The 14,793-nt window shown below is 51.6% G+C and overlaps 1 protein-coding gene across 3 annotated transcripts in view; it reads left to right on the top strand.

Annotated features, from left to right (window-relative positions):
• Positions 1 to 14,793, top strand: part of SLCO3A1 (solute carrier organic anion transporter family member 3A1) — a 251,011-nt gene that overhangs the window by 34,652 nt on the left and 201,566 nt on the right. For all 3 annotated transcript variants that reach the window (XM_079763897.1, XM_079763898.1, XM_079763896.1), the window contains exon 2: positions 4,541 to 5,006. In XM_079763897.1, coding sequence (XP_079620023.1) covers positions 4,541 to 5,006 — 466 coding nt within the window. The remainder of the gene's footprint in view (positions 1 to 4,540; positions 5,007 to 14,793) is intronic.

Genomic DNA, 14,793 nt, shown 5'->3' with positions numbered 1-14,793 from the left:
TAAGTCGTTGCACTGTAACATACACTGAGTGGTCAGATTATTATGATCTCTGAACGCATAATAATCTGGTCACTCAGTATATATATATATATATATATATATATATATGTATATATATATATATATATATATATATATATTATATATATATTAGAGGCCTGGTGCATGAATTCGTGCATGGGTGGGGTCCGGCCAGCCTGGCCAGGGGGAGGGGGACATGGGCGGTTTGCTGGCCTGCCTGGTGGTCGAACTCCTGGTCGAGGGGGCAATTTGCATATTAGCCTTTTATTATATAGGATATACACTGAGTGGCCAGATTATTATGCGTTCAGAGATCATTATAATCTGGCCACTCAGTGTATGCATGCACGTATGTGCCCACCATCTATAGAGGCAGATTTGAACTTGAGGCTCCTCTGTCCTCATGCACTTGAGGCCCCTCTTTCCTCCTCTGTCCTCATGCCACACTCCTCATGCCAACACTGATATGACCAGGTTGCACTGTTGCAAACATCCATGCATGTACATCCTCTGCAGTGTCCACACACACTCTCTGCACACACATACCTCCACCGGCCTGGGTACAGGAGCTTTGAAAGCTTTCATGCCCAGCCCATCTCTCAGAGGTTACATTCGAATCCTGTGTTTCAAAAACTTCCCAGGTGATTCTAGTTCAGGTCCAGGCCCCGTGGCGTAAGGCGGAGCAAGAAAGCGAGAGGGCTCATGGGAGCAATGAGCTTCCACTACCGCTTCTAAGATATTGGCTTCTTACTGCGTTCCTGACAACCCTGACCCTTTGGAAGGTGAGCCGTGGCCTCTGGGGCCTCCTGCCCTATGACATTTGTGACAGTGTGATCTGATGGTCTCCCTTTTGGTCTGGCCCCCATCTCTGCAGCTGGCCTGACCGTGCTTCAGGCACCCCAAGTGCAGCCCGTCTTTCCCATTCAGGAGAGCATGTCTATGAACTGGAAATGAGGGGGTGCTGTCCCTGGGCATCTAATTTAAAAACCAAGCTCTGCAATCCCGCGCGGGCTGGATTTGTTGCAGAGGGAGTTCAGGGGAGCTGAGTTCTCAAATCAGGGCCCCTGATGAGCACCATGGGCATCACCTGGGAGCTGGTGAGAACGCGCAGGCGTAGACTCGGTCCAGACCCGGCCCTGCCTGCACTCTGTGGCTGGAGCCTGCAGGCTGGGAGCCTTGAATGATTTTGCTGCCACCGAAGGGTGAGGACCACAGCTCTAGGGGGTCGGTGAGTACGTGCGTGGTCCTCAGCCCCCAGTGTGCATCAGAGACCCCAGGTGCTTTATAGAACCTCAGACGCCCGGACCCCATCTCAGCGTTGGGGAACCTGGATTTCTGTGAATCCTCACCCGAGGGTATTTTCCCATTGATTCCTTAGGGAGAGTGGAAGAGAGAGGGAGAGACAGAGAGAAATATCGATGTGAGAGAGACACATCGATTGGTGGCCTCCTGCACGAGCCCCGACCAGGGCCCGGGCCAGAGAGGAGCCTGCAACCAAGATATGGGTGCCCTTGACCCAAATGGAACCCAGGGCCCTTCCGTCCACAGGCCAGCGCTCTATCCACTGAACCAAACCGGCCAGGGTGGGGAATCTGTATTTTTTTAACCATGTGCTCCAGGAGATTTTGAGATACAACGCCCCCACCCCCCCTTTCTTTTTTTCTTTTTAATTGTTGTAGTAGAAACCTGATAAAGAAGCATTCTTTTAATAACGACTTCATACTCATTTGGCACAGGGCAAGGACACTTCCACTTTCGTTTTCCTCCCGTAGTTTCCTCTCCTTGGTCTCCAATGATGAAGCTGTTTTCCCTCACTTCTGTTTCCCATTAAGGAAGATGGGGGTTCCCTTTAGCATGCACCCCCTCCTTGATGGGTTGTCACCGCCCCATAAAAGCCACAAGTGAGGCTCCTGCATGCTTACTTAGCCCAGTGGTCGGCAAACTCATTAGCCAACAGAGCCAAATAACAGTACAACGACTGAAATTTCTTTTGAGAGCCACATTTTTTTAACTTCAACTTCTTCTAACGCCACTTCTTCAAAATAGACTCGCCCAGGCCGTGGTATTTTGTGGAAGAGCCACACTCAAGGGGCCAAAGAGCCGCATGTGGCTCTCGAGCCGCAGTTTGCTGACCACGGACTTAGCCCATCTTCCCAAAATCGTGCTGTAAGTGACGGAGGACATTAGCCTCTGATCTAATTGATCCACAAGACATCATCCAGACGGGCGTCCCCGAGGCTGAGGCTAGGAGGTCAAGGCCCCCCGGCTTCCTGTCACCCCTGCGGTCGTCCTGCCAAGAGCAGGTGGGAGGCAGGATGGAGCTGCAGGCCCCGGCGTCAGTCTCTCTAAAGAGCTGCTTGTTTTCCTTTTGCCCACAGCTGTCCCTGCCCCTCCACCCTTATCTGTCATCGCAGATGTCCGTACCTGCGTGATATTTCATTACAGGGCGCACCTGCTCCAACCGAGCGGATGCCGTGTTTTCAGATGCGCTGCCAAGTCTGTATGTGGTTACGCCTCCTGGCAGGAATGAGATCAGGCTTCCGCTCTAGCCTGGCCCACCTGCCCACCCTTCCTGGCACCTTCACTGCCCTCTACTCGCAGGGTGGCGGTCACCGGGCTGCAGACCCACCGGACTGATCCAAGTGACGCTCCGTGTCCCCAGGGCACCTGCCTAGGTGGGGTGCCTGCTTGTTTCTGCATCCGGCCTCTTCTGGGCATCTCTGGATTCACCACCAAGGCCTGGGTGAACCCCGGAGCCCCCATCTCCCAGGCCATGGGGTTCCCTCCATCATTGCATTACTGATTATAAGCCTTGGTTGGAGCACATAGGCCATCATGCTCGCTTGTGTTACAAAGGAACGGGCTGAATGAATGAAGCCTTTGTTTTTACCTCCCCCAAACCCCCAGACCTCTCAGAACTTTTGGGGGGAGTCTTTGAAAACCATTTTAATGAGACCAGGACTTGCTACATTGCTTTTCTCGACAATTGCCAATATTTGGTGTTTGAAAAATAATAATCTAGCCACACACCTAGGGTTGGCCTTGTCTGGGTTAGAAAGCACAATGGAGCTTGGTTGGTGCGGCTCAGTGGTTGGGCCTCGGCCTATGAACCAGGAGGTCACGGTTCGAATCCCTGTCAGGGCACATGCCTGGGTTGCAGGCTGGATCCCCAGTGGGAAGCGTGCAGGAGGCAGCCGATCCATGATGCTCTCATTGTTGATGTTTCTATCCCTCTCTTCCTCTCCCTTCCTCTCTGAAGTCAATACAAATATATATCATATAAAAAAAGAAAGCACAGTGGAAAAGGGCATCAGATCTGGAATGCAGGTGACAGAGGGGTCCGCAGCTGTCCTGTCACCGGTCACGGATGGGGGCTGTGTCAGTGTTAGGACGCTGCTCTGCAGAGCTCCCCAGGACCAGAGCTGAAGGGTTGGGCAAGGAATGCGTGTTGTTGCGTTAGATCCCAGAATCCCCTGGGGCTCCTTAATGGAACCCCAGGGCCCAGGTGTCTCCCAGACCAATCGGTCCGAACCTGGGAGGGCCCAGCCATCTGAAACTTGTAGTGCCCGGGGAACCTCAGGGCCAGCGGAGTCTGTCTGAACGTGTGCAGTTGGAAGTAAGGCCAAGAAGAATCATTGGGTTACTGTTCTTTTTTTATAATAAAGGTAAATAGAACACATGTGTGCTGATCATCACAGGTGTACACAGTGTGTGCGTGTTGGCACATGTGCCTGGGCACTTGGGAAGTTTGTGGCCGCTTATACATTTGGAGGAAGGCTAGATCCATGCTAGGCGGCGTGTTCATGCCAGGTGTCATCTCTTCCTTGTATTTCTGTCTTTGGTGACTAGAGCCTTATCAGGCCAATAGTAGAGAGTAAATATTTGTTAAACAAATGGAAGGCAGACAGGAATAGAGAGGTGGGGGAGAGCATCAAAATATTTCTTCTGAGGACTATAGGGCATAGAACAGTCAGGAATGAACTACCTCTAGGGACAGCTACATCGTTTGGAAATCTCTAGAAGAAAGTGAATGGCTACTGCTTATCCTAAGGAGCTCATCGCTTGCCCAGGTTTTTGTCTCATTTTATTTATTTGCTTTGGGTCTGCTAGCCTCCTGGTGAGAAGGCCCTGGCTCCGATGTCCTCCCAGATGGGCTCGAATTGGGAGCGTGGAGGCGCCATGACCTCTGACTTTTACAGGGTGGGAGGGCCCTGAAGTGCGATGGAGTAGGGGAACGTATGCTTCCTGGGCAGAGGCAGGACGTTTCAGGAAGGAAAGGCGCCCAGAAGAACTTCTCTGCCAGTGAGAAAAACTTCTCTAACCGTGTGATTAGGGTTATCGTACTGAGTAAACGCTTATTGGACTCTTCGGGTTTAAATCACCATGCACAGGTGTCTTTTTGCATCTGGTACAAACCTCCAGGGAGGGCCGAGAGGGGCAGGGGTGCCACGAGGCCGGAAGGGGCTTCCCCTGTGCTGTCCACCGGGATTGACACCGAGACTTTGTTTGGCACCTGCAGGTGAGCGTGCTGACCACCCTGGAGCGGAGGTTCAACCTGCAGAGCGCCGACGTGGGTGTGATCGCCAGCAGCTTCGAGATCGGGAACCTGGCGCTCATCCTCTTCGTCAGCTACTTCGGGGCGCGCGGGCACCGGCCGCGCCTCATCGGCTGCGGGGGCATCGTCATGGCCCTGGGCGCGCTGCTGTCCGCCTTGCCCGAGTTCCTGACCCACCAGTACAAGTACGAGGCCGGCGAGATCCTCTGGGGCGCCGAGGGCCGCGACGTCTGCGCCGCCAACGGCACGGCCAGCGACCAGGGGCCCGATCCTGACCTCATCTGCCGGAACCGGACCACCACCAACATGATGTACCTGCTGCTGATTGGGGCCCAGGTGCTCCTGGGCATCGGTGCTACCCCCGTGCAGCCCCTGGGCGTCTCCTACATCGACGACCACGTGCGCAGGAAGGACTCCTCGCTCTATATAGGTAGGAGCGGGCAGCGCCAGGCGCGGCTCTCTGGCTCACGCGCTGTGAGTAACGCGGGCGTGTTCAGAAAGGAAGGAAAGGTGGGCCGTGAACTTTGTGTTTTGCCGGAGCCACTGCTTCTCACAATTGGCTTCAGAACACAGGGATTTTGAGAGCTAACGTCTGAGTTGCACCCAGGAAATCTGGTGTAGTTGGGTTGGGGTGTCATCTGGGCATAGTGCTTTTTAAAAAAAATCTCACCCGAGGATATTTTTCCATTGATTTTCTTTTTATTTTTATAGAGAGTAGGAGAGAGAGGGAAAGACAGAGAGAAATAGCGATGTGAGAGAAACACATCGATTGGTTGCCTTCTGCACAAGCCCCGACCAGGGCCCGGGCCAGGGAGGAACCTGCCACCGAGGTACGTGCCCTTGACCGGAATCGAACCCGGGACCCTTCGGTCTGCAGGCCGATGCTCTATCCACTGAGCCAAACCCTCTTGGGGCCATAACACATTTAAAAAAAACTCCCCCGCTGATGCCCCTGTGCTGAATTTGAGCGTTAAGAGACCTCGAGAGGGCAGGCGTGGTCAGGAGGAGGTTTATGTTTGTTTACCTGCTCTTTTGTGTGCCTGTGAACTTGGGGCCATCTGGCAGTAGCCCCAGGGTAGACTTGGACTCTACTTGTGGGCTTTTGGTATCATTCAAAGTTGGTGACTTGGAGTAATTTTTTTCTGTAATGGGGGCGTGTGCTGCAGCTGGGTATTTCGGAAGAAATAAGGTGCATGAGAGTTTTTAAAAATGGCTTTGCGCTGTATGGATTTCTGATATTGTATCCTGGAAGGAGGGAAGCCATTTGCAGGTATGGGGTGAAGAAATATCTAAGTGGCGATGCACTCTTAGAGGAAATGGGTGTTTCTGCTCTTTGCAAGGTGGCATGGGCTCCTTGGTCGCGTCACTGCCTCTGGGTCGTGTTGTGAGGTCATTTGTACGGTGAGGCCTGGCCTGTCCAGCATGTCCACCTTTTGTTTGCCAGGTAGAATTTTGCTTCCCACAAGCTGTTGGACTGCATGACACATCCAGTCACCGAACGCTAAGCTTTGAAAAGGTTACCTCTGCTGGCCGGAGCTTTGCGCCTCCCCAAAAGCAGTGTGCCTTGGGATAGGAAGTTCATTATAACATGGAGGGCTAGTCACCATAGAATTTGAACAGAATTTGACACAAGGCTCCCTATCTGCTAAGCTTCCAGCAGACGCCGCTCCAGCTCTCTGAGCCAGGCGGGCCTGGGAGGGTTACATGCCTGAACGCTGCTTTTCCTCTGTGCCTCTCGGTCCCCGCTATGCAGGAGTTGCTTTTGGTGAGCAAATATGTTACAAGCGTCTGTTTTAGTCCTCTGAGGATGGGCTCAAGGTGAGAACGGTACCTGTGAGCTTGGTCAGGACCTCACCGTGGAACGCAAAGTAGAGGAGGAGACTGCTCAGGCCAGACACGGCCGGTTCCTCTCCCCATGTGGCTAGGGGCTTCCATGATTGTGTCTGAAGCTGGGGACAGGGGTCCAAGGAAATCATGTGCATTTTGTTACTTTTATTTTATTTTTTAAATATATTTTTATTGATTTCAGAGAGGAAGGGAGAGGGAGAGAGAGATAGGAACAGCAATGATGAGGGAGAATCATTGATCGGCTGCCTCCTGCATGCCTTCTACTGGGGATGGAGCCCACAACCCGGGCATGTGCCCTGACTGGAATTGAACCCGGATCCTTCAATCCACGGACCGACACTCTATCCACTGAGCCAAACTGGCTAGGGCTGCGTTTTGTTACTTTTAAAGCTTGAGTGAAAGCCACTCCCTGTGACTGTTGCAGACGAGGGCATGGGCCACAGCCTCGTCTCCTGAGGTCCAGCAGGACAATTGGTCTCTGACTTGACGGATGCTGCCCTAGGACTCTGGGAGAGATGTTTTCTGGCAGTGACAACAGCAAGTAGATAAATCAGAGCACCGAGAAGGAAATGGAGAGTGAAAAGCTGAGTTCTTGTCTCTGATGATAGAATCAAATAGAAAAATGTCTCCCCAGATACCTCCTCAAACCATAGCTGTGCTCAATCACGTCTGCTCAGGGCTTCCTGGGCAGGGCACCGGGCTCAGAGCTCTCTTCTGGAAGTTTCCCTGACAGTGGGGCTACGTTATTTCCCTGATCGGCGCGTGCAAAGCTGTAGGATGGGGAGGCATTTTGGTTTGGGGTGTGGGAGGTGGAGGTGTGGGCAGAGGGGCCTTCCCCACTTCCGAGCCTTCATCTGTGTGATTTGCTGTGAGTCTTTGTTAGGAAGAACGTTTCGGCCACATTTCTGCTTGGACCCCTTTTCCTGTGCGGTAGTTAAGCAGGCAGAGAGCATCTGCTATTTGCATGGCGCCTGGGCATGTCGGCGGCTCTGGTCCATCTGGCCAGCTTCCCATGGAGACGGACCCGCCGAGGGTCTCCCTGCTGGTTTCGCGGGTCTTTGTTCCCAGGGAACAGCAGAGAGCCAGCCTCCTGCACCACTGGCCTCCACGGGAGGCCTTGTATTCCATGCATGGTTCGGATTCTCCAGGAGCAATTTAAGGCCATTGTATATGCGGGGCATAACTGGTCCATCCATTTACTACCCAGGTCATAAAAGAGCGCGAGTGATCATGAGAATGTTAGCACTTCTCTGCTGTACTGGGGAGCCACTACATTTGCTTTGGGAAGTATTTAGAGGAACCCGCTGAACGGAATCAATATGAATTAAGGCCTCTTAGCTCCCTGCAGAGAGGAGGAGAAAGGCTGAAGGGACTGGTGCTGGGACTGTGGGTGTAAATGAGCACGCGTTGAGGTGAGTAGCCGTGTGCCTCTGGCCCCAGCTCCTGAATAGCTGGGTAAGAGAGAGATGCCTGCGAGCAGCCGTCGGGTCAGATGCTGAAGACCTGAGTGTGGAGGGAGATGGAAAGGAGTAGAAACACTGCGCATGTCAAACACAGCTGGCCCTTTCCCGTGGCTGTCAGCGGGGAAGGGGACCAAGCCATGCGGTGCGCAGGCCGAGCACGCACGTCCCTGCTGACAAGACCTGCCCCGGGGCGCCTGCAGGGTCACCAGATAGGGGCCCGCTGCGCGCCTGTGGCCATGTCATGGACCCTGCTGCAGCCAGGGGGAGGTGACACATTCCGTCTCGAGTCAGGCTGACTTTTCCCACTGAAATGACTGCGAATTTGCTTTGGCCTCTTTCGGCCGAGCCACTGCCAAACGCCTCGATTCCTCGATGGGCCATTCAAGGGGCTTCTCGGGCTGGCTCTCCGCTGAGGGCGCTGCTTTCCAGCGTGGGGAGGGAGCCAAGGGCGCTCATTACCAGGGGACAAAGCCCAGTGAATGGGGCCGCGGCTCCGCTGGCAGGCTTCGGGCTACAGCCCAGCGCGGAGCCAAGCCTCACGGCGTGGCCACACAGTGACCCGTGGGTGACACGTGGCACTCACTGTCTTCCTCGAGGGACAGGCAGGCAGAGTGGCAGTGGAAGCCATTCGGTAGGGGTCCAAGAATTGACCCTTGGGGAGTCCACTCATACCACCAGTCCAGGGGGCGACCTTCCCTTAGCCCCGTGTCCTTAGCTGCCCTGTTGCTCCAAGTTCAAGACACAGCACGCTTATTGTAGGAAAGAATAAGTAGCTAATGCATGGACTTACTGTGTCCTGTTTTATTTTCAGTCCTCACCCAAGGTTATGTTTATTGACTTTTAGAGAGAGAGAGAAACATCGATGTGGAGAAAAACATTCCTCGGTAGCTCCTCTACACTCCCCAACTGGGGATTGAACCTGTAACCTAGGTAATGTGCCCTGACTGGGAATCGAACCTGCAACCTTTTGGTGTACAGGCTGATGCTTCAACCGACTGAGCCACCTGCCAGGGCGTCACTGTGTCCTTCTCTTAAGTTGCTGTATCAATTGGTTTTGCCTCGTTTTTATCTTTGAGGAGGAACAAGCCAAGATGAGACTGTGAAAGATTTAAAAAATAACTTTATTTCTAGTTAAAAAGTATTAACACCATTGACAGCCTGGGAAGTATAAAGAAAGTATAATTAGAAAATAATTACTCTTAGCTTTACGATTGTCTTAAGTCTTTTTTGTGCGTTGATATTCTTTTCTAAAAAAAAAAATGTGTTTATAATAAGTAGTGCTTTGCAATGATCGTTTCTCTCTTAATATTTCATGAGCATTTCTGTGTCACGAAATATTCTGTGATGTTATTACTGCACCCTTACCGGATATATACCTTAATATTTAATGCCCTCTGTGGTTGGACGCGGGTTTTTACAATTCTTGCTGTTGTGAATGAAGCAGGCAGGTAAACTGTGGTTCTGGGAGGGTTAGTAACTGGCCTCCGATAACGTAGCTGGACGGGCCGGGCTCCGGGTCTGAGAGGGGCGTTTCTTTGCAGGTGCGTCTGTCACAGGCTGAGGTGGAGGAGGGGATTGGTGGGTGGCCCAGGGGTTAGTTAGGTGTAAGTCAGGGCACTCCACAGGGCAGCCTGAGAACTTCAGGACATAACAGTTACAAGAGCCAGGGAGGTGGGAAGAGAGTCTCAAAGCCGGGCAGAGAGAGGGGTGCAGGAAGGAGAACAGCTACCAGTTCGGGTTAGGGTTCCAGAAAGAGCTCGTGTCCCGATGCCTGGTGCTTTGAGAAGAGATGGGCTCAGCTCGGAGCTGAGACTCCGAGGCGGGACAGCTGGCGTGCTCCATGCTCTGCTCACCTCTCTGGAACTGTGGGCTTCGTGCCCTCGCGTGGCTGGTCATTCCGTTTTGGAGCCACGAGCGCCCTTAGGAGACTGGCCCTGTGTTAGGGTAGAAATCTGCCCCTTACACCTGGCCACATGCTGGTTCTGGTTCTGGTTCTGGTTCTGCCCGCTAGGCCCGTCCTGAAAAATGGTGATCCCTCTTCCAGGTTTTGCTAATTCCTCAAACAGCTGCACACTAACCTCACATGGGGGGGGAATGGACTGAAGCTTACCGCCTCTGGGCCAGGACCTGCGTTTCCTCCCTCCCTCCCTCCCTCCCTCCCTCCCTCCCTCCCTCCCTCCCTCCCTCCCTCCCTCCCTCCCTTCCTTCCTTCCTTCCTTCCTTCCTTCCTTCCTTCCTTCCTTCCTTCCTCTTAATCCTCACCCCAGGATCTTCCCCCCCCCATTGATTTTTAGAGAGAGTGGAAGGGAAGGAGAGAGAGAGAGAGAGAGAGAGAGAGAGATATCAATGTGAGAGAGACACATCAATTGGTTACCTCCCACACAGGATTGAGCCTGCAACCAAGGTACATCCTTGACCAGACTGAAGTTGTGACCCTTTTGTCCACAGGCCGACGCTCTGACAACTGAGCCAAACCGGCTAGGATGTGTTTCTTGATGAAGAGGTTTCCTACCTCACTTCAGCCACCATTTATTTTCCTTTTAAAGATGGTGCCAAGGCCTGGGCAGCTTGTTACTAGGGGACATAAACTCGATGAGTGCGTATGAGAACTGATGAGAACACTCATTCAGTTACATAACATAACACCCGAGACTGGGTGGCTTAAGCATAGCTTTAATGTCTCACAGTTCTGGAGGCTGGAAGTCCAAGCTCAGGGTATCAGTAGGGTAGGTTTCCTCTGCGGCCTCTCTCCTTGGCTAACGGGGGGGGGGGGGGGGGGGGGGAGGGGGAGCTGCTCCCCCTCCCGTGCCTTCACCTGGTCTTTCCTGCGTGCACATCGCTTGGAGCAATTGCTCCAAGCCAGGAGGCAGGTATATTAGACATGGATGTGTCATGTTCTCTTTATCACTCATATTGAAACCCAGTGGAGCCCTCCATGTTCCGGTTAATGATGCAAAGAGAATTATCCCTAGATTTCATCTGCCAATGGTTTGTCTAGAACAAAGGTCACTATAATACCAGCCGGCAACCAGAGAGAGCCAAATTTCCCTGCCGAGCCCCGGGAGCCCAGAGTTATTTTGCTCCTGATGCGTTTTTACTTTAGCTTGACGTTGGGTAGAATGTGTTTTCACTCTCCGAAGAGAGCGTGGGTCGGGTATGGATCACATACGCGGTGACTGCAGTGCATCTGAAAAAATAATTAAAAAGCTGTCCCTCGTGGGGGCAAGCATAACTCATTATACTCTTGCTACTTCATTGATATTGCAGTCCCCCTCATTAATTTCTTTTTCTAAAATTAATGACACCGTGAAACCGGGCAGTTTGCTTCGGCTGTTCCATTCCTGCTGGTCACGTGACACTTTTAGTGTGTGTGAGCAACATGCGAGGCAGCGTGCGTGTGGTCTTATCTGGCGATTCCATATTGCCCGGCTGGTAGGTATTGCTCATTCATTTTCAGCCGCTCATAATTCATGCCCTGTGGTTCGGGGAAGCACTGCTGTGCTCACTGTCTGGGTGACCTTGGACAAGACTCCAAGCGTGGGCCCTGCAGTCCTGACAGCCCTGAGATCCAAATCCTGGCTCCTCCACGGACCTGCCACTGGAATTTTGGACACGTTTCCTGAACCTGTTTCCTTAGCAGGAAAACAAAGGCTGGGCCCTGCCTCGCAAGGCTTGGCCTACGTTAGGTCTTTTGCACCAGGCGCCACGTCTAATGCTGGCCATCATCACACACTGTCCTGTTCACCTGGGTGGTCATACCAGCTCCATTTCCAGGAGTGGACACCGAGGCAGGAAAGTGCTGAACTTGTTTAAACACACAGGCAGGTCTTTGACGAGCAGTTAGATCTCGAGTTCCAGCCTCGGAGAAAATCCATCTCGGAGATGTGAGAACAGTAGCCTCTTCAGTCCTGAATTAAACCAGCAGGCTCTCTGTTTTATAGGCACCCCACCTTGTGTGCCCATTGCCCCAAAGTGATGTATTGGTTGGCTCTCCGGGTTCCAGCACATTGCTTCTGAGGTTGTTTCTGCATATTGGTGCAGTTCTTTTAAAAGAATTTATTTTTGTGTTAGTCAAGTTGGGGAAAACAAAAACATAATAAGAAAACTTAAATAATAATTCATAATCCAGGTACCTAGAGAATATGCTGCCAAAATGTAGGTGTATTTCATTCCAGCCTTTGTTCTTTGTATATATTTTTACTTAGTTAAGACCAGACCATAAGCAAACCTGCCTTTTACCAATTGACTAGAGGCCCGATGCACGAAAATTCGTGCAAGAGTAGGCCTTCCTTCCCCCAGCTGCTGGCACCGGCTTCCTTCTATCACCCGGAACTGGGTTTCCCTCTGGCCACCAGCAGGTACCTGGGACCAGGGCTTCCCTCCTCCAGCTACCCACAGGCACCAGGGACCCGGCTGGCTTCCCTCCAGCCCTGGCTTCGTCAGGAAGGACGTCCAGAATGACGTCTGGTCTAATTAGCTATTACTCTTTTATTATTATAGATATGTTATCAACTTTTTGTGTATCATAAACAACAGACATTGTTTCAGATAATTGCATAAGATTTTGTCAGTCTAGAAACACTTCGATTTGCTTTTTGGATGTTTGGGTGATGAACTTCTTTGTGGCCGTAGCCTTGTCCACATTTGCTGAAAACTTCAGAAGCTCAGGGCAGTTCAGGTAGATTCAGTGTGAGCTGGACATCAGCCACTTGGCTTTGCTATGACTTTTTCTGGAAGATCAATGAGTGAAGCACAAGGGTGTCCTGGCAAGGGACTCATGCCCTAGCCCGTTTGGTTCAGTGGTTAGAGTGCCAGCCCTCGAACTGAAGGGTCCCGGGTTCGATTCCGGCCAAGGCATGTACCTTGGTTACAGGCTTGATCCCTGGCCCCCGTCCAGGTGTCTCACATTGATGTTTCTCTCTCTGTCTCTCCCCGTCCCTTTCACTCTCTCTAAAATTCAATGGAAAATACCCTCGGGTGAGGATTTACAACAACAACAACCAAAGGTACTCACTCATGATACTCTGAAGAATTTAAGAACTCCTGACCCTTTACAATAAAAGTGATTAGGTTGGATGTTCTGGTTAGTTCTTCATTTCATTATTTCATAGACTTTGAAGTTGTAGGACAGGGACCCAGAGGCCAAAAGTAATACCCCCTCCACTTTCTCCCTAGCCACCAAAACCAAATAAAAGCAGTTAAAAATAACCTGTTGGCAGGCTCTGTGCGGGAACAGTGAGTGTTTAAATAGCAAATGGCTTATGTGGGCAGGAGAATGTCGAGCACGCTCAGCTCATTCAATGGTGCTCTTTATTGAATGGAAAAATCATAAGCAGCCCTGGCTCCTTTATGTGGACGGCGATTGCCAAAGCCCCCTTCACTCTCTCGAAGGCCTTCAGATTGTCGGGAGTGAATAAGCTAAATGAACATGTTTCATTCTCAACTTGGCTTTGCCACTTCATTCCTATCCAGCTGCGTGCGTGCGTGCGTGCATGCGTGCGTGTGTGTGTGCATGTGTGTGTCTGAGTTCACATATAGACAAAAATCAAGATACCAGAGCAGCCCAGCCAGTGTGGCTCAGTGGCTGAGCATCAACCTAGGAACCAGGAGGTCACGGTTCCATTCCTGCTCAGGGCACGTGCCCGGGTTGTGGGCTCCATCCCCAGTGTGGGGCGTGCAGGAGGCAGCCCATCAGTGATTCTCTCTCATCATGGATATTTCTATCGCTCTCTCCCTCTCCCCTCCTCTCTAAAATAAAAAATATATATATAATTTTAAAAAATAAGTAAAGATACCAAAGCACTAGGTGACTAATAGGCACTCATAAAAAGTTGAGTGGAGTCTCTAGAGCTGGGACACAGGCAGTATGTTAAATGTGTCAAAATCGAGCGCCACGGACCTGAGCCGCTTGAGGCTAAAGGTTCTCACATGTGTGTCGGGGCTGAAGTTACATGGAGATATCTGCACCCTGTGGGGAAGCTCTCACTGGATTCTCAAAGAGCTTCATGAGCAAAAAGAGGTTAGGATCACATACTAGCAGAGTCCTTATGCTGGGCAGTCCTTATGCTGATAACAGACCCTGATAACAGGCGTCTCGGGGTGAGGTAAGCCGAGATAGTTGAGGTGATAGGCAGTACCGAGTGACAGATGGCACTTGGGGACTGGAATGTTGTCCAGGGCTCAGCTCTCCACAGCACCTGCCCCCTGGGGAGCCACTGTACTTACAACAGGAAGCATCTGAGCGGCACTGAGGTCACTCTGGGTCAAGCGTCAGATGCGTTCTCTCTGGCGTTGGGGACAGACGCCCTCTCAGCCCTCCTCCTCCTCTACCCATCCCCTTCCCCCCGGAACTCCTTTGGGGCTGAAATTTTCCATCCCTTCTGTCAGCCTGACCATGGGTGTTTTGGGTAATATTCAGCACATTTTCTGTGCTGGTTTGAACTGATGCACAGATAGGAAAAATCAAAACTTTTATTTTTGGCTCTGAAAGCAAAAACATTTTAAAAATGTGCTGGGGATCATTAATAGAATCTGAACTCTCAAAGTCAAAATTTTCCATGTGTTCTTACTGAGAAAAATGCTCTTGGGGCCATTAAAACACTAACCGACAGCCCAGCTGGTGTGGCTCAGTGGTTGAGCGCCAGCCTATGAACCAGGAGGTCACTGTTCAATTCCTGGTCAGGGCACATGCCCGGGCTGCAGGTTTGAGCACCTTAGGGGGCGTGCAGGAGGCAGCCAATCAGTGATTCTCTCTCATCATTGATGTTTCTCTCTCTCTCTCTCCCTTCCTCTCTGAAAGCAATAAAAACATATTTAAAGAAAAACACAACTAACCAACAGGCAGAAAGTTGTAAGGGACTCCCCCCTGCCCCCTGCCCCCCATCACCTGAGTACATGAATATACTT

This window comes from Cnephaeus nilssonii (assembly GCF_951640355.1).
Source record: "Cnephaeus nilssonii genome assembly, chromosome: 24".
In the NCBI taxonomy this organism is placed as follows: domain Eukaryota; kingdom Metazoa; phylum Chordata; class Mammalia; order Chiroptera; family Vespertilionidae; genus Cnephaeus; species Cnephaeus nilssonii.
Note: the sequence above shows the minus strand (reverse complement) of the source record. Positions and strands in the feature narration are given on the sequence as shown.